Source organism: Arachis hypogaea, chromosome 5, assembly GCF_003086295.3.
Source record: "Arachis hypogaea cultivar Tifrunner chromosome 5, arahy.Tifrunner.gnm2.J5K5, whole genome shotgun sequence".
NCBI classification, from domain to species: Eukaryota; Viridiplantae; Streptophyta; class Magnoliopsida; order Fabales; family Fabaceae; genus Arachis; species Arachis hypogaea.
Window position 1 is genome coordinate 99,642,729 of NC_092040.1, and position 19,130 is coordinate 99,661,858.

A 19,130-nucleotide genomic window follows, 5' to 3' on the forward strand; every position below is an offset into this window, starting at 1 on the left:
TTGAAATAATTTATTTTACTTATTTTTATTGAATTAATTTTAACTTGTGAATTTAATAAGTTGTCCTTTTTATTAGGACAGTGCTATTTTTTCTGAGATTAGTTGGAGTTTGCTTATTTTGTTGTTTGTGCAGTAATATTTTATATTGGTTTTCTATCTCTAAATATAATAAATTGTTTAAATTTTATGTTGGATTTACTTTTCTTATGATAGAGTTTTAGGATGAAAGTGGGAGAAGGTCACGTAGGGGCGCCTTCTCGAAACGCTTGTTTGCCAGAAAATTGTGGAGTTATAAGGGGTTGTGCACTAGAACGGTTAAGATTTGATATTTTATTAAATGCGTGTATGTTATAATTTATGTCTGGAGCTATTTTTCTGTAAAAACTGTTATATTTATTTGATAGATATCTCTGAATTAAGGAGAAGTTTTGCCGAATTATCGTTTAAATTGTTTAAAACATATTTGATTTGTCAAAAAATAATAATTGTATTTGGTGGGAGATTCTAATTATAGGGTACACTTTGTCGAATTTTCTAAAAATTTTAATAAGTTGTATTGTTGGTTGAATTCTAAGGTGTGTGTTGCAATATAATTTCAAATTATCGTCTATGAATGTGATAAAATTGTGAAAGAATAGAAAAAGAAAATATGAAGTAATTTTATTGATTATCAATTGATTAAATTGTATTGAATTATGAAAGTAAAACTAAATATATATAGAGCATTGGCCTAAGAAAGATAAAAGCAAATAAAGATAAAATAAGAACAGTTAAAGATAAGATAAAGAAAAGATAAAATAAGATAATAAAGACTAAAATTAGAACTGAATTTATATATTCTGTTGGGTTGAATTTGTGGGTCACGAGACTTATTTATTGTTGTCATGGGTTAAGATAGAAAAGTAGTTTAATAGAATGTATGATAGGAATAACGGTGGACGTGAGAGGAGTTTAAAATAATCTTTAAGGAGGTTGATGTGTTTATTGCGCAAGATTTTAACATAGAACTGTTTAAGTCTAAAGTCTAAACATATATTTAGGTGTTAATCTGTATAATTTATTATTTTTAATTAACAGTTAATTAATAATATTTAAAAGTATTAACTAAATTATAGTACTAGAATATTAAATTAAAAGTATACAGACCAATAATATAAATTAAAATTGTTAATTCTTAACTTTTTTTCATAAAAATATTTATTATAAATTAATAATGTATTTAAATTATTTTTAATTAATAAAATAAAAAATATATTATTTTTTAAAATAGTGTTAAAATATATAATATCCACTAGTTTAACAGGTACATGTATAACCATATTATTATTTTTCTCGTTTAAGAATATAAAGTGAAATATCATATTTAATAATAAAAAATATCATTTTATATCATTTATCGTATATATGTTTTGAGAAAACGATAAATAGGTTCTTGACCTTTTGATTTGCAGACATTTAAATTCTCGAAAATTTGAAAATATATTTAAATCTCTAACCTTTTCAAAATCTAGACATATTAATACCCTATGTTCATTTCATCATTTGGGTCTATCAGACTCAACAGAAAATCAAATGTAACTTTTGTTGTACTGATCTGGTTAATACAGATACACATATGAAAGAGTTTTTAAAATGGAACAAATTAAATTCATATGTGTCCAAATTTTTTAAAGAGGTTAAAAACTTAAAATGTATTTTTAAAATTTTAGAAACTTAAATGTATACAAACCAAAAAATCAGAAATCGCTTTGTCTTTTTCTCATATTTTTTTAATATATTTTTATTATAGAAAGATAATTTTTTATTTTCTTATTTTTAAATTATTTTTAGTACAAAAATTAAAAATAGATATAAAACAATATATAATACTTCTAAATAAAATAAAGACTCACGTACAATTAACTTATAAAATTAATAATTAAAAATTACTAAATAATAATTTAATTAAATTTATCCTAAAATCTAACTCGTTTCCACCATATTTCGATCACTTACAAAAAATTGAAAGATTCATTTCCTCCTTTTTTGTTTCATAACAACCTTTCTATATTCCTGTTTTTTGGCCTCTTATCCATTTAAAGCAAACCCATATAACTCCATAACCTATCTTCGTTCGTTTCTCTTCATTGCGGTAATTTGTTTCCCCATTTTGTTTTCATCGTAACCGAAAAAGCCATGAGCCCCTCACAACTCTATGCAAAGAATGAGATCAATAATGCATTGTTGCCACCACCTTTGAAAATCAACAAGGAATCTCATTTCATTCAAAAATCATCCTCTTCCTCGTCACCGCAGTCGTCATTATCTTCTTCTTCAACATCGTGGTCGACGTCGTCCTCCTCCTCCCACGCCATGGCATGCACATCAAACAAGTCGTCGCCGCCGCAGCGCCACCCGGTGATAATATACACACATTCTCCAAAAATAATCCATACTCATCCTAAAGACTTCATGGCATTGGTGCAAAAGCTCACAGGGCTTTCGCGTTCAGAGGAAGAAAACAGTGAAAACAATAAAAATAATAATGTGACATCGTGTCAACAAGAAGAGAAACATGAGTTGGCGGCTGCGGCGGCGAATACGGTGGTCGGAAGCGAGGACAACGAGACATCCTCCGTGATCACAGAGGATAACAATTGCTGTAGTAGCATTGGGGAAAATAATCAAGTAAACTCGTGCTTTGTGTCGCCGATTATGGAGCCTCCGCCGCCGGTGAACCCTTACCTGGCGAACTTGCCGATGTTCACGATGGCGCCGAGCACCGCGAAGTTCCATTATCAGTCATTTCTTAATTATTCAGATTCTTTGTTCTTCTCTGATCATAATAATAACAATAACATGAGGACCCTAGATTCTTTGGAAGCGGTGAATGAGTTTCGTGAATCGTGAGTATTGATTGTTTTGAAAGTTTTTCTTCGGTTTCAATCGTCAGATGCCAAATAAGAGTTAGTTTTCCAAGCTAAGGTGTAGAATTTTTTTATAAACAACCTTGTAAGGAATAATGATTTAGGTTTTGGGGTTGATGTTGTAAGAAAAAAATTGTATCAGGCTATCAGCTAGCAAGGAAGCTATAAAGGTAGAGATTTATATAGATTTGTAATTCAAAATAATAAAGAAAGATTATATTTATTATAACTTCAACAATACTAGGAACCAACTCTATATAAGCCAAGAATCAGACAACTGGTAACCTAGAGGATGTTTCTTTTTCTTGTAAATTGGATGGTTTTCGATATGATTTCTATGTTTCATGTGTTACGCATTAATAAAACATAATTAATTATATGGAACCAACTAATGAATGATCAAAACATCTGTTCCGTGATTCTCTCCTATCACTAGCGTATCTTCCCTCATATTTTGAACGTGGTCAACAATAATTTAAAAAACAAATTAAATTATAAATTAATAAAACTAATTATAATTAATTATATTGTTTCATTCTTGGCTGATTATTAGTTGGTTCATATACTTTTCCTTATAACTTTATATATGATTATGTTAATCAATCATGTTATAGCTATACCAAAATTCAGTGAACATTCGTATAAAATAATATTCAAATATAAAATATATATTAAATATGAAATTTAAATGCAATTAATTTTATGTGAAGTTAATAGTTGAGAACGGTTAAATAATTTGACAAATTTAATTAAATTATTATGTAATGGTTCAACTATCAACTTCACATAATACCTGAGCTTCCACCTTTATTAAAGTGTGTGAAGCAATTTATATAAATATTTTTTTGTATAATTGTGGTTCTTGTTAGTTTCTGTTTCATTCACTGTTTTGAGTTTTTCCTCTTCATGTTACGTTGTAATTGCATTACTATTATTCTATCTCTAATATATGGTTATGGTCTTCTTCATAACTAGCTTTTATATTGCGTTCCTATTGTTGCGGATGCAATTATTGTTGTTTGTGTTGTGATTGCCGAGTATTACAGCCATCCAAATAGGTACTGGGATCGTTGCAGTGTTAATATTTTTTTGTATATTTGCAACTTGAAATTGGAGTCATCATGCTGCTATGATAATCCTCAGATCCTGATACAATTTGTTTTGACCTTTACAAGATTATGGCAAAATCAAATGATGTGATATGTGGTTTAAAATACTAATAATTGTAACAATAATATTGCAGTTACAATTATCAATAATTATAGATGGCAATTTCAAACCATATGTCAAACAATATGCAGAAGTGTTGGAGAGAAAGAATGAGGGTGCTTCAAGGGGCAAAATATCTATGATTGCTCCACTTTTTAATAGGGATGGTAATATCATCCGAATTTGCGGGTACTCACTCCACTCCTACCCGCTCGAGAGGGGTAATTATCTGTCTCGCATCGGGGCGGGTTTTTGGGAAGAGCGGAACGGGGTCGGGTTTAGGTAATACTCGTCCCTATCCGCTCCGCTATATATATAGTATATATAATAGGTATAATATATGTAAAATAATTAGTGAATGATTAATAATATTGTATCATATTTAAATTTTTACTTTAATTTATGTTATGTATGTGATAATAGTTATATAAATTTTTGAAATTTAATTTTATTTATTGGATTTTAATAATTATAGAGGCGGGTAAGGGCAGGTTAGGGTTCAACGTTACTATCCGCAGGTAGAAGTGAGACGGGTTTTATGCGGATTGTTGTACAGTGAGGTGGGTCAGGTAGAACAAAAACCCGTTTCGTTGCCACTCCTACTTCTTAAATCTCAACAATTAATATATTTTGTATTCTCCTTTTCAGTTCTTTTTTATATTAAGTATTTTTTTAATAGTAGAATTTATTGTTTTTTATTAATAATTAGTTATTAATTTTTAAAAGTATAATCTAAAAGTATATTATTAAATTATTAGACTAAATAAATTGAATTAGGTGGAAACTCACCTGCAGTCGACTGCAGGTGAAGTTGCTTCTGGATCGTTGACACGTGTTATTGTATGGTTTAAAAAAATCGATTTATTTAATACGAATGCTTTATTTAAAAAAACCGGTTTGAATAGATTAAATAACTACTTTTAAAATAATTTAAATTTTTTCTGCGTGTTATAACTAAATTCCTAACAGATGAATTTGATATGTTCTTTTTCTTCATTCATATTGACCAATTTTTCTTTAAATTTATCTGAAACTTTTTTTTATTTAATTTTTGTCAAATATATGTATACAAATTGTTTGAAAAAGTAAAATTTAGTATTCTAAAAAAGAAACAAAATTCACGGTTTTTTTATAGGAATGGCATAAATGATATCATCTATTCTTTTTTTGTGTCTATGTTTCTATTTTCTTGATGAGTTTTGTTTTGTTTCCCATAACTTACATTTTCAATTGTTTTTAAATTAAGCTGTAAACAGATTTTAAATTAAGCTGTAAAAATATGTTCAATTGCAAATTTATCGTTAAATTAAATTTTATGGTAATCAATCAATTAACTTTTATTTTATTAATAAACTATTTTCATGCAAATTATTGTTGATTTTTCAATATTATTCTATAAATAAATTATTTTTTAAGATAATAAGACTATAATTTACTTGTCTAGAAATTATGATTTCACTGTCATGCACGTTTTTGTGTTTTTACTTATCAACTAGAATTTATTTTTTAATGAAATTAGAATTTATTTTCAATAAAACAAAAGTATCTAATCAAAATATTAATTTGGTCTCCTTAAATAATTGAACATAATATTATTAATTTTGTCTACAACAAAAAATTTTAATAAATTTTTTCAAAATAAAATTGATTCAAAAATAGAGAAAAAAAACAACTAATGAAAATATTTATTTTGACATTGCCATCAAGAATAGGATAGCCATAGAAAAAATTCAACCAAATAAAAATGACCTAAATCATACAATTAAACTACCATCATATCATCACAATAAACTATAACATCACCAACTAAAGAGACATATAACAAATATGTGATAGCTTAGTAAAAAGAAGATGAGAGAGAGAGAGAGAGAGAGCGAGAGGGAGGGAGGGGGGAAACACTGGGTGGAGAAAACACGACAAAGATCCTAGGGTTTGGAATAGAGAAGAGTTTCAACGGTTAGAACTTGATTCCTTCTCGGTTTTCGTTGACAATCTACTGGAAGATATTTCAAAGCGGGAGCTTTTCAACATGTTCAAATGGACAGGCAGAATCATCGATATATATCTGTCACGGAAGACTAAAAATGGCAGAATCTACCTGTTTCCGTTCATACGATATACAACAAAAGGAGGAGCTTTGAAGGCCATCACGGATATGAACAGGTGGGTTTTAAGAGGCAGAAGACTATTTGTAGGAGAAGCAAAATATAGAAAAAAAGGCATAATACAACTTAGGGATGGCACGAACAAGAACGACAAGGAGGTTACTGCTACTCCAAGACATGGCGCAAGAAGAAGTGATCCAATGGATACAATTGTAAGAGCATCTGAGGTAAGAGAGACAATTAAGCCGAGTGGTTCACTTATCAAGGAGTCACAATACAACAGTAGGTCGAAGAAAATAGAAGTCCCGATATCGGATGAGAACGTGGTCTGGTTGCAAAGAAGTCTAGTTGGAGGTACGAAGAAGGCGATCAGATTCAACGCCCTCAAGGAAAAGATTCTCAGGGAATAGCCGGGAGTAACACAAGTAAGGGAGTTGGGAGCTTACAAAGCTATGATAACCTTCGACACTGTACTGCGCGCTGAAGAAGCATATACTTTTCGAATGAATGATTTATTAAGGATTTTTCATATGGTATGGAGATGGGATGAGACGGAGAAAAGCGAGTCTAGAAGAGTTTGGTTGGAATGCTACGGAGTTCCATTGCATGTATGGTCACGAGACTCATTTCGCAGGATAGGGGACCAATGGGGAGAGGTGGTTAAGATTGATAACTTAACGGAGTCGTGTAGTTCTTTCAGCGTGGGCAGAGTTCTTATTGATACGTGTGCCTTTGATATGATTAATGAATGGGTTCACATTACAGTAGGTACAAGCGAATTTGATGTCTTGGTAAGGGAAGTGGGAGGAGAGGTATATCGGGAGGAGTGTTTCCGGGAGAGCTACCAAGAGTTAGGGGACGGACAAGCATTACATGCTGAAGTGACGGAACATGGGAAGAACGGCGAAAGGATGAATTATGGTGGTGTCTGGGATCTGGCGGCTGAGCTCATACCGGTGAGGTGCAGGAATGAGGAATCTGGAAAGGGTAATTTTGTAAAATCGCTTGCAGATTTGAACGAATGGAACAATCAGAATTTAAATGCAGAGTATAGTGTGGCTAATTATCCAGCTTTTAATGAAAAGGAGGATCCTCTGGGATTGTTAGAGATACATGAGGATACTGATTCGGACAAAACGGTAACTTTCGATTACGGAGAGCATTATGGGAACAAAATTGATGAGACTGTTACATGTGAGTACGGGGTTTTTTGTGGGAACAAAATTGATGAGGCTACAAGCAAGCATATTGGGCTGGGAGCAACAAAACCCAATAAGGAAGGCAAGGTGTCCCAGGCTAGAGAATTAGTCTTGGGCCGTGAGAAGGGTGGATCCCCTTGGACCTCCAGCCGGATAGGTTCTGAACCTGTGCCCATGACCCGGAGAGGATTCCAAGCAGGGGCTACGGGCAGTCCACTATTGGTGGTCCCAAGACAAAGCAATGCAGGGGAGGCTTCGCGGGCTGCTGCGGAAGGAAACAGCCGGCGATTCGCGGTCGCAGGGACTGAAGCTTCCCGACCGGAAGGACGGAACCAATTGGAAGAGACCGTGCGCGAAGAGGATGTCGAGATGAATACGGCGAAGGACGGTGAGAGGACGAAATCCAAGGTGTACGGTGGAAGTGAGGAGGGCACACAGGCGACGATGACAGGGGTTCTTGCTGGAACAACGATTAAGGGGGCAGGCTTCATGACTCAGAAACGGCACTGGCCAGAGGAGAAGTGGCACGGCTCTCAACAATGAGGCTGAGGGAAGGGTGCAAAATGCGGAGATGGAGGCGGTAGCAGACACAGTAGATCATGGAAACGAAGCGGGGGATACTAATATCATATACCGCCATGCACAGACAGAAGTTCGACAGTTATAGGTTGGGGCTGGATGCAGAAGCCTAGATTTGAATGGAGTGACGGAAGGTGGGACAGGGGATTATGACAGAAGGAAAGAGAAGGCTCATGAGAGCCGTACAGTCGCAGGCTTAGAGGCTGAGGCTGGCTTGGAGGGCGAAAACGAGACTCACAGGGAAGAATAAAGGCGAAGATGGGAAGAAGAGATGGTAGAGAACAAAGAAGCCTGGAAATTAGCTGTAGAATCCGGTGCACAATGTAGTGACGAGGAGGATATCAAGGCAATCTTGCAAGAGCAAAATGATGCATTGGCCCTTAAGCGGCGACAGGCAAAGAAAAAAGAAAAAATACGAAGGAGTCGGCCAAAATCTCGTAACCAGGTGTGTGCTATTAATGTTAAATGATTATAAGCTCTTGGAATATTAGAGGACTAGGTGGTGCTGGAAAATTTAGTATGTTAAAGAATCTCAAAAATAAGTTTAGATTAGAAATGTTGGGGTTGATAGAGACAAAAAAAGAGCGGGTGACTAAGTTTGACGTTATGCGTATATGGGGTAAAGATGGAGCTAATTGGGAGTTTGTAAGCTCAGTTGGGGCTTCAGGAGGTTTATTGCTAATATGGGATGAAACAGTATTCAAACTGAATAATTGCTATAAAGGAGATAGATGGTTGTGTGTAGAAGGGATTGTGATAAAAGATAATTTTCATTGTGCTATTTGTCTGGTATATGGACCACATGTGAGATCAGAGAAGATGGTAGTGTGGGAAGAGCTGAGCTATATTGCAGGGTTGTGTCAGGTGCCATTCTGTTTCCTGGATGATTTCAATAAAATTATGCACTTGGAAGAAAGGAAAGAAGCGACTACCCTATCAGCATCTGCGGAGGACTTTAGAGCTTGGATAAATGATATGGAGCTGGTTGACTTGCCGCTGAATGACCGCAGGTATACATGGTTTAGGGGGAGCTCGTGCAGTCGAATAGACAGGAGCCTTGTTACCTTGGAGTGGTTAGAGATGTACCCGGAGACACGACTACGGGGAGGTCCAAGAGGTTTATCAGATCACTGCCCGTTAATTATGGAGGAGAGCAGATCATTTGATGGCCCAAGACCTTTTAGAAGCCTGGACTCCTGGTTCACACATGAAGGCTTTCTAACGATGGTGAAGGAAGAGTGGAGGGAGTTAGGTGATATACAATTCCTAGACAAGATGAAAGCGTTGTCAGTTCCAGTTCGAAGATGGCACAAGCAGCATTTTAGGAATATAACTGAGAGGATAAGGAAGTTTGAAAAAGAGATAAAAAAAGGTGGATGATATGGTGAGTAATGGATCGTATGATGGTACAGTAGAGTCAAGAAGAAGGGCGTTAGTGAGGTGCTGTGAGAAGTGGTACGTCAGACAGGATATCCACTGGAAACAAATGTCGAGGGTTCGGTATGCTAAAGAGATGGATAGGAATACTAAATATTTTCACAATATTGCTTCGGCAAGAAGAAGGAATAACAGAATAGAGTCATTAGTGATTAATGGAAGAGTAATAAGGAATCAGGCAAGAATAAAGGTGGTGATTCGAGACTTCTATAAAAGCCTCTACCATCAGGAAGCCTCCCCAGCGGTGAGCTTTAGAGATGGCTTAGTAAACAGACTGGAGAGGGAGGAAGCTGAAGCCTTAGAGGTGATGCCATCAGTAGAGGAAGTGAAAGATGCAGTATGGGACTGTGAATCTTCGAAAGCACCAGGAAAGGATGGGTACAACATGAATTTTATTAAAAAGTGTTGGGAAGAGATTGGATCGGAATTCACCACAGCAGTGATGAGCTTCTTTGAGCATGCAAGACTACCAGCAAAAGCAAATGTCACATGGGTCGCGTTGGCACCTAAATTTGTTAGAGCGAAGGAGATAAAAGACCTTAGACCAATCAGCATGGTTGGTTGTGTTTATAAGGTTATTTCTAAACTGATGACAAGAAGAATGAGGAGTGTCATGCCAGGATTAGTTGGAGAAGCCCAGAGTGCCTTTGTGAAAGGTAGGAAGATACATGACGGCGCATTAATTGCATGCAAAACTGTGCATTGGCTGAAACGACAACGAAAGGCATCAGCAATTATCAAATTGGACTTCCACAAGGCCTATGATCGAGTTAAATGGTGCTTTGTTGATATTGTATTAGAGAATATGGGATTTGGCAGTACTTGGAGGGCATGGGTTAAGGAGTGTATAAGGTCGGCCTCTATCTCTATTCTAGTCAATGGGTCTCCTTCGAAAGCCTTTAAAATGGAGAGGGGTCTTCGTCAAGGCGACCCGTTATCGCCATTCTTGTTTGTGTTGGTGGTGGATGTCCTCAACAGAATGATTGGCGAGGCAGTGAGGAATGGCCGCATATCCCCATTGTTGGTAGGTAGGGATGATATTGAGTTATCGCACTTACAATTTGTGGATGATACAATATTATTTTGCCCGCCAGAGGAGGAGACAGTGAGAAATTATAAGAGACTTCTGAGGTGTTTCGAGGTTATGTCGGGACTGAGCATAAACTTTGAAAAGTCTAGTTTGATACCAGTAAATTGTAGCCAGGGGTGGACTAGTCGGATGTGTCACTTGCTCGGATGCCAACAGACATCCTTACCGGTGAGGTATCTTGGTATTAGCCTAGGAGCAAATCCGCGGTTAGTAAAAACTTGGAAGCCGGTAATAGATAAGGTGGAAGAGAAGCTCAGCTTATGGAAAGCGAAGATCCTAAGTAAAGCTGGAAAACTGGTACTCATCAAGTCTGTCATAAACAGTCTACCAGTTTATTACCTGAGCCTGTATAAGATGCCAAATGCGGTTGCCCAAAGAATCATTTCTCTGCAGCGGAGATTCTTCTGGGGGAAGGAGGACGGAAGACCTGGTATGGCCCTTGTGAAATGGGAGATGATCCAAGCACCAAAGAAGTTAGGAGGGCCGGGGGTGGGTGATGTAGTAGTACGTAATTCAGCTTTATTGTTTAAATGGTGGTGGCGCTTCTCAAAGGAGGACAGTCCATTATGGAAGAAGATTGTGTGCTCATGCAATAGAATGAACCCAAGTCAGCTGCTGTCTACCTAGACTTTACCAGTGAGAGGGGGCCCATGGAGAGACATATGTCAACTACAAATAAAGGAACAACAAGTAAGACAGAAAATGATTGATGGCCTTGCTATTGAGGTAAGGGATGGCAGGACCACCAGATTTTGGGAGGATACATGGCTCCAAATAGGAAAACTGAAGGACTCTTACCCGAGACTCTTCTTAATTTCAAGCCAAAAAGGATCACCAATAGGGGATTGTGGGTTTTGGGATGGGATAGAGTGGGTTTGGCATTTTCAGTGGAGGCGGGAGCTTCGCCAGTGGGAAACTGAAACCTTGGATCAGTTGCTTCTTGCCTTGCAATCTGTTAAACTGATCGCAGAAGTGCAAGATAGAGTGGTGTGGAAATTTGATAAGGAAGGTGTTTATACTACTAACTCATTTGTGCAGGTCTTGCAGGAAGCGACTATGGACGAGGAGATCCTAAGTTACAGATTCACAAAAGACATTTGGAGAGGTTTAGTGCCGCCTCGAGTTGAGTTGTTCACCTGGTTTGCTCTGATTGGCCGGATCAATACAAAAGACCAGCTAAGTAGGTTGGGAATCCTGGAACCGAATGACAATATCTGCGTGCTGTGTAAAAAGGCAAGTGAAAGTGTCCATCACCTCTTGGTTGCTTGTGAGTTCTCTTGGCATGTGTGGTGTATATGGATCACGGAATTCGGTCACGTGTGGACAGCCCTTGGCACCTTGAAAGATCACTTTGAGAGCTGGAGATACATGCCTTTGAGAAAGGAGATGCGCAAGTACTGGTTAGTTGGGTTCTTTTCAGTTATATGGAATATTTGGCTACAGAGGAATGGTGTAATCTTCCAAAACAAAACAGCAGGAGTTGTGGAGTGTGCGACACAATCGATGATTTGTGCTACGGAATGGTGTGGAACTAGCTCATGTTGTTGATGGCTATGCCGGAGATGACATAAGAGCTGGATAGGTGTTGTTTTTATTTCTTCTATGTATGCTCCACTTTGAGTGTTGAGCTCCTTCTTTCTTTCAAAAAAAAAAACAAATATGTAAGAGATCATGCCAAAATTTCAACAATGCTCATGCTATCAACTAGTCTACGTTATACCATAATTACATTTTTGTCTTCCATCACATGAAATTGCCATGAATTATCTTGGCATTTATGATCCTGAACATCAAAATGGTGTGATGACATAAATATGTACGTATTTATTAAATAATTTTCATCATTCACAGAGGAATGAATAAAAACATAAATTAAGAAATACATTTGAAATAATAAATTTGATTAAGAAATATAAATAAAAGGAACATACCTAATTGAAAGTTTCATATTAGTTCTGAAAAAGAGATTGAAAGAGAACGAATTTTACGTGCGAAATGAAGAAGAAGGAAATAAAAGTAACTGCTTGGTCCAATTCAAACCGGTTTTTTTAAATAAACCATTTATATAAAATAAACCGATTTTTTTAAACCATATAGTAATACGTGTCAGCCATCCAGAAGCAACTTTACATGCAGTCGACTACAGGTGAGTTTCTGCCATTGAATTAATAGTTAAAAGTGATAATAAAAAAATAAATTCTCATAGACTTAGAAGTTTTTTTTTAATCATATGTTAATAGTATTTTTTATTGAGACTGCCAAAGGAGGTTGAGACATTTCTTTTTACTGTTATGATGTCATTTTTACTTTTTATCAGCGGCCAAAGTGAAATTTTTTATTTAAATTATTAAAGTATTATATTTATTGAAATATGTAATGCATAAAATATTTATTGTTTTATGTAGTACATGCTACGGCTAAATAATTTTAATACGAAAAAAATAATCGAGTAATACTTCTTGAGATGAAACTTTTTGATGTATATAGTATATACACATGGGTGAATATTAGTAGAGAGTGCAGTATAGCACACAGGTAACGTGCTGAGTCAGCACGCAGTATGTAAGATGGACACGTGGCACACATCTAAGCAACACACACCTTATGTGATTGCCATGTAGCCAACATCCACACAACACGCAACATGCATGATACACACGTGGCATCCATCCACACAACACGCAACATGCGTGATATACACGTGGTATCTATCCATGCAACACACACTCTACGTGATTGACACGTGACAGACGTTGATTGGATTGCTTTGCAACACGAACCTGCGAGATGAGTCTTCTGCCTATAAAAACTGGAGTTCGTTATCATAGGGTTAATGCATTTCTAAGTTTACGTATTTCTAAGCTAATGTATTTCTAAGTTAATGTACCTCTAAGTTAATTACAACTAATAGAAATTTCAAATATTGCAAGTTCGAATGATGATACTGATTAGATAATACTGAATTTAACTCAACTAAAGACACATACAACAAATACAAAGATCAAATAATACTGAGTTTGACTCAACTAACGACGCATACAACAAATACAAAAATTAGATAGACTAAGTTCAACTCAACTAAAGACACATACAACAATACAAAGATAAGATAATACTAAGTTTGACTCAACTGAAGATGCATACAAGTAATACAACTAATCAAGTCACGGCTTCCTCTTGAAAAATTCCATTGTCTTGTTCATAATTTCGTCAACACTTGACAGAGTAAACTTGTTTGGTGGACGGACATATGTTCGTAGGTTGTACTAATAACCAACTCCCTATCCATCTACTGGACTTAATCCACCTGCAACTGGCGGGGCTGAAGGACCAGGGATATACTCATCGACAATCTCCTGCGGTGTCAGCACATTCAAGTCAAGACTGCTCGAGGGCTATGGTGGCACATTCATACGACCTAAATCGATCTCAAGATGTGAATCGATGCAACCACTTGCTCGACTATCGGGTATGGAAGTACGATGGCTGCGACGAGCGGATCCATCCACTAATGCCCGGTGTGACTGCGGCGACTCCTGCACTGGCGCTGCATCAAAGACATCCTCAATAGGAGCAGCACCAGCAAGGAAACGACGGATGATCGCATTATCCGTATACTACTCAACCTGTGGTGTAAGTGCGGGAAAGTCTGCATACTCAAATCCTAGATGGACATGCTGTGGTGGCTATAGCGACTATAGTGGCAGACTGTGGTGGCTGTGATGGCTCTGGTGGTTATGATGACTCTGGTGGCTGGTGGTGGCTGTGATGGCCGTGGTGGTTGTGGTGGCTGTGGTGGCTGGGCTATGGTGGCTGAGACGATAATAAGGAAATGGCTGAAACATTGCATATGGCTGTCGGGGTGGTTGCTGGGGTGGCTACTGAGGAATGTACTCCGACAACCTCGAGTACATCCCGAATAAATCAATGTACCAACGACGATAATCGGCAGACGGGCTAAAGTCGGCGATCAGCTGTAAATTCCTATCTCGCGACCGACTGTTGCGCCGGTTCCTCCTTGCTGAATCTAATCTTAGAGAATCAATGTTGCGACTGTTATGTACCATTATAAACGTAATAGAATCACTTTCAGTGTAAACCAACTTACTCACTCACTCTCCAAATGTAACATTTAACTTTGCACTCAACCCTCTCCAAAATCCTTCACCACCCAACACTCACTTCACCACCCAACCTTCACTCACACACAAATAAACCTCACCCCTTCTTCAATCACACGAAACCCTTAGCCCCTTCCTCTGCCATCCCTCTCTCACACAATGTAACAAAACACACAACCCCTTAGCCTTTTTATACCCCCTAACCTCCCTCGGCCATTTACTCCATCCCACTTCCCGTTGCATGGCTTGTCCCCTGCATGGAGACACCTCGGGAAGTAGCATCCAACACGCGACCTGCGTGCTGTTGGGAGGCCACCACGTGGCCTACAGATGCTGCACTACAAGGTTAACACGCCACCTATGTGTTGCTTAGGATGCAGCCACGTGTCATTGCTTACCTCGAATCTCTGCTAAAGTTGTTTCGGGAATCTGCGCAGAATCTCTGCCAAAGCATCACGCAACATGCGTGTTAAACGGTTGCTCGAAACGTGGCGAATCTCATTTGTGAATCTCTGTTAAAGCTACTTCGAATCTCTGCTAAAGTTATCTTGCAGGTTGCATGTTGTTAGTGTTATTTTGACAGCTCCACATTCCTGTAAAGCACCTCAACAACCAATATTTAACAAAAACACCCCTTTTCCCATATTGAGACTCAAACCAAGAAAAATTAATATATTGAGTATTCAATAACCAAAATATGACAATCAAATGTTACAGATTCTGAATGCACTCAGGTTATGTAATAAATGTTGAAATCGGATGGAGTGCACTCGGGATATGCTTCAAAATTTTTTGAGTCAGACCTACTACACATATAAGTCTTTTTGGCTTACAAGTCATACTGACAGTTGGGCCAAACCCAACAAAAAGGATGCTCACCCATACGAGCGTATTAACACACACGCTTCTATCTGGATGAACATTTGTGCAAATGACTGACGCGTACGCGTGATCATGTTTGTGTCTCTAGCACTCTTCCATCCCCAACCCAGCATAACTATCTGCCCAAACACTCTTTGACGCTGATTTTCAAGGTCACGCATACGCGTTAGTGACGCGCATGCGTGGCGTGCTGAAATCACCAATGACGCGTACGCGTTATGGATGCCTACGCGTGAGGATATTTGTGCATAAGGCATCATTCATGTGCCACTCCCGCACAACTCTCTGTTCACTCTTTATTTTTCACGCACACACCTATGACGCGTGCGCGTCGTGTGCTCGTTTTTTTTTTTGTTCCTATTCTAAAATAGCTGCATGATCAGAAAATTAGTAAGAACTCAATAAAAATCAAATAAGTAAGAAAATTACTACTATGAAAAATAACTAAGAATGAAAATGAGCGATCATACCACGGTGGGTTGTCTCCCACCAAGCACTTTTAGTTAAAGTCCTTAAGTTGGACATGTGGTGAGCTCCTTGTCATGGTGGCTTGTGCTTGTACTGATCTAGGAATTTCCACCATTGTTTGTAATTCCAATGGCTACCGGGATCCCAAACTAGGTGCATAACGTCTTCGAGTAAATTGAAGCAAGTGACAAGACCCCAAGAGTGTTGATTGTGGGAATGAATTCCAGGATCCCAAACCTTGCTTTTACACCCGTCTTCTTGTGGATCACCATTGTTCCCACCGGGTGGCAAGCAATCTGAATTCTCACAGAGACATTCAAACAACCTTCTAGATCCATTCAATTGAGCTCTACACCAATCTTTGCATTTCAATTTGGGGCATGCAACCATATTGAACCTTGCTTGACAACTCTTACCACTAACCATCTTTCTTTTACTCTTAATGCCACAAAGAGCTCTAAGTTGACCATCCGTCTCCAGTAGCCCATATTCAAGTGGGAAAGTAAGGGTTAAGGATAGGAATTTTACCCACTTGAATGTTGTATTGGATGGTGATGGCTTTGAAAGAGGTCTTGCAAGCTCCACTCCCTTGTGTTCTTCTTTGAATTCTTCTACCTCTTTGCAAGCTTCCTCAATTTCAACATCTTCCTCTTGGTAGCTTTCTTCTAATTCAATCTCTTCTTTATTGCTTACCAAGGGCATGGGAGGTTGTGCATCTTCCTCTTCTTCCTTATGTGAGGGTGAAAAGTTCTCTAATTCACTGGAGTATAAACTCCTTTGATTGGTTTCCTCACTTTCTTCCATATAGGATCTTGCATTGTATCTTTTGGGAAGGAATTTGCTTGTTCCTCTTCCTGGTTCTTGATTAGCAACTGCACATGTTTCTCTACATTTTTGACACTCGTCTTTATATCATGTAGGAATTCTTTCATGAGGAGCTCAAGATCTGATGGTATTTGAGATGAATAAGGAGATGGTGGCTCTTGGTATGAGTAGAAAGATGATGGTTCTTGATATGGATAGAGAGGTGGTGATTCTTGGTATGGATATGAAGATGGTGGTTCCTGATATGAATATGGAGATGGTGGCTCTAGATAGTTGGAACATGGAGCATTGAAATTTCTTTGGTTTTGACTTTGCCAACCAAAATTTGGATAGTTCCTCCATCCACCATAATATGAATCACTACTTGGGTGTGAGTAGTAATCCATATGATCTCTCTCCATTATTTTTCCTTAGCATAAAACACTAAAAAGGATTAAACGCACCATGTGGTAAATAGGAAAGCAAAGAAGAAAGAACAGAATTCTAAGAATTAAAATAAAACTAACTAGGAAACACCAAACTTAATTTCAGAAATTAAAAAAAATATTGGTGCTATTTATTTATTTAAATATATATTTTTTTCGAAAATATTAAAAATAGATTTTAATTAAATTCAAAATAAAACACTTAATCTAAGCAATCAAACAATTAATAGTTGTTAATCACTATCAATCCCCAGCAACGACGCCAAAAACTTGCTACGGTATTTTATACAACCACAAACTAACCGGCAAGTGCACCGGGTCGTACCAAGTAATACCTTACGTGAGTAAGGGTCGATCCCATGAGGATTGATGGATCAAACAACAATGATTGATTGATTGGCTTAGTTAGACAAGCAGAAGAGGGTTTTGAGATGTTCAAAAGGTTTAAGTTGAAAATATTATAAGGCAGGCACGCAAGTAAATAAATTGAAAATAAAATATTAGAGAAACGGTTAAGGCTTCAGAGTTATCTATTTTTCCGGATTAACTTTTCTTACTAACTATTTTAATCATGTAGGATTTAATTTATGGCAAACTATATGTGACTAGACCCTAATTCCTTAGACCTTTCTAGTCTCCTCTAAAATTCATCGACTGTCAATGCCTTGGTCAATTAATTCTAATTAGAGGGTGAAGTTCAAATTCCAGTTTATATGCCACAAAAATTCTAATTACCCAAAATTAAGAAGATTATATGTCACGTATCCTGTTAAATCCAGATAATTAAAATTTAGGAGAATATGTTTTCAAGCTGTTGTTCAAGTAAAGAGCTTTTCCAAGTTTTACAAGAACTCAAATAGAAAGAGGGTCATACTTCCGTTCCACCCAAATTCATAAGATAAAGAGCAAAAACAATTCTTAAATTATAAATCCACACATGAATTAAAATAGAAAAAGTAATAAAATTAATCCATACAAATAGACAGAGCTCCTAACCTTAAGAGTGGAGGTTTAGTTGCTCATGGAATGCGGAATATAAATTCGTATAGAATTCCCTAATGGAATCTCCTTTTTATAACTAATCCTTATAAATTTAAAATCTAATTATCTAAAATTAAAATCATATATTTTCCTATTTTAAAAATCAAATTTGAATTTAAATCAGAATTAATTATAGCAATCAGCAAATCTTCAATTGATGGATGGGGACTATTTGATTCCTTCACTCTGCAGCCTCTAATCTGTACTTTCTGGACTGAAAACTGGGTCAAAAGCAGCCCAGAAATCGCCCCCAGCATTTTCTGCACGCGGCGCATGTCACGCGTACGCGTACGCGTCGCTGGTTTTCTTCACAAGTCACGCGGACACGTCAGTCACGTGCACGCGTCGCTGTGCAATTTTTCAAATCACGCATACGCGTCAGTCACGCGCACACGTCACCATGGAAAGCTCTAAATCACGCGCACGCATCAGTCACGCGTACGCGTCGTTCCTCGCTGCCATTTTCTTTTATTCTTGTGCTGTAGAAACTCCATCAAATTCAGCCGAATGCTACCTAAAATAAACAAAATTGCACAAGACTCAAAGTAGCATTCATATTGGCTAAAAGATAATTAATTTTTTATTAAACTCAATAAATTAGATGCAAATTCACTAGAAAAAGATAGGAAAGATGCTCACGCATCAGAGACATCAACCGACTCAATACAAAGTGGCACGTAGTCGAGGCATTGGATTTTGAGATTAGTTTGTCTACATCTTATTTTAAGTCATTAATTAGTTGACATGTTTTAATATTTTGATTTAATTAGTTTTAGTTGTTCATGTTAGAATATTTTGATTTTAATTAGTTAGAAGATATGTTAGAATAATAAAATATTAGAT

General features: G+C 37.0%; 1 protein-coding gene across 1 annotated transcript; it reads left to right on the forward strand.

The window, feature by feature from the left end:
* The first annotated feature begins 2,352 nt into the window (after positions 1 to 2,352).
* Positions 2,353 to 2,889, forward strand: LOC112803852 (uncharacterized). The gene has a single exon (XM_025847309.3). It carries the CDS (start codon positions 2,353 to 2,355, stop codon positions 2,887 to 2,889), a length of 537 nt encoding a protein of 178 aa, XP_025703094.2.
* The last annotated feature ends 16,241 nt before the right edge of the window (positions 2,890 to 19,130 follow it).

Excerpts from the sequence above, each read along its gene's own strand:
- LOC112803852 (XM_025847309.3), top strand. The coding sequence starts at position 2,353 with ATGGCATGCACATCAAACAAGTCGTCGCCGCCGCAGCGCCACCCGGTG.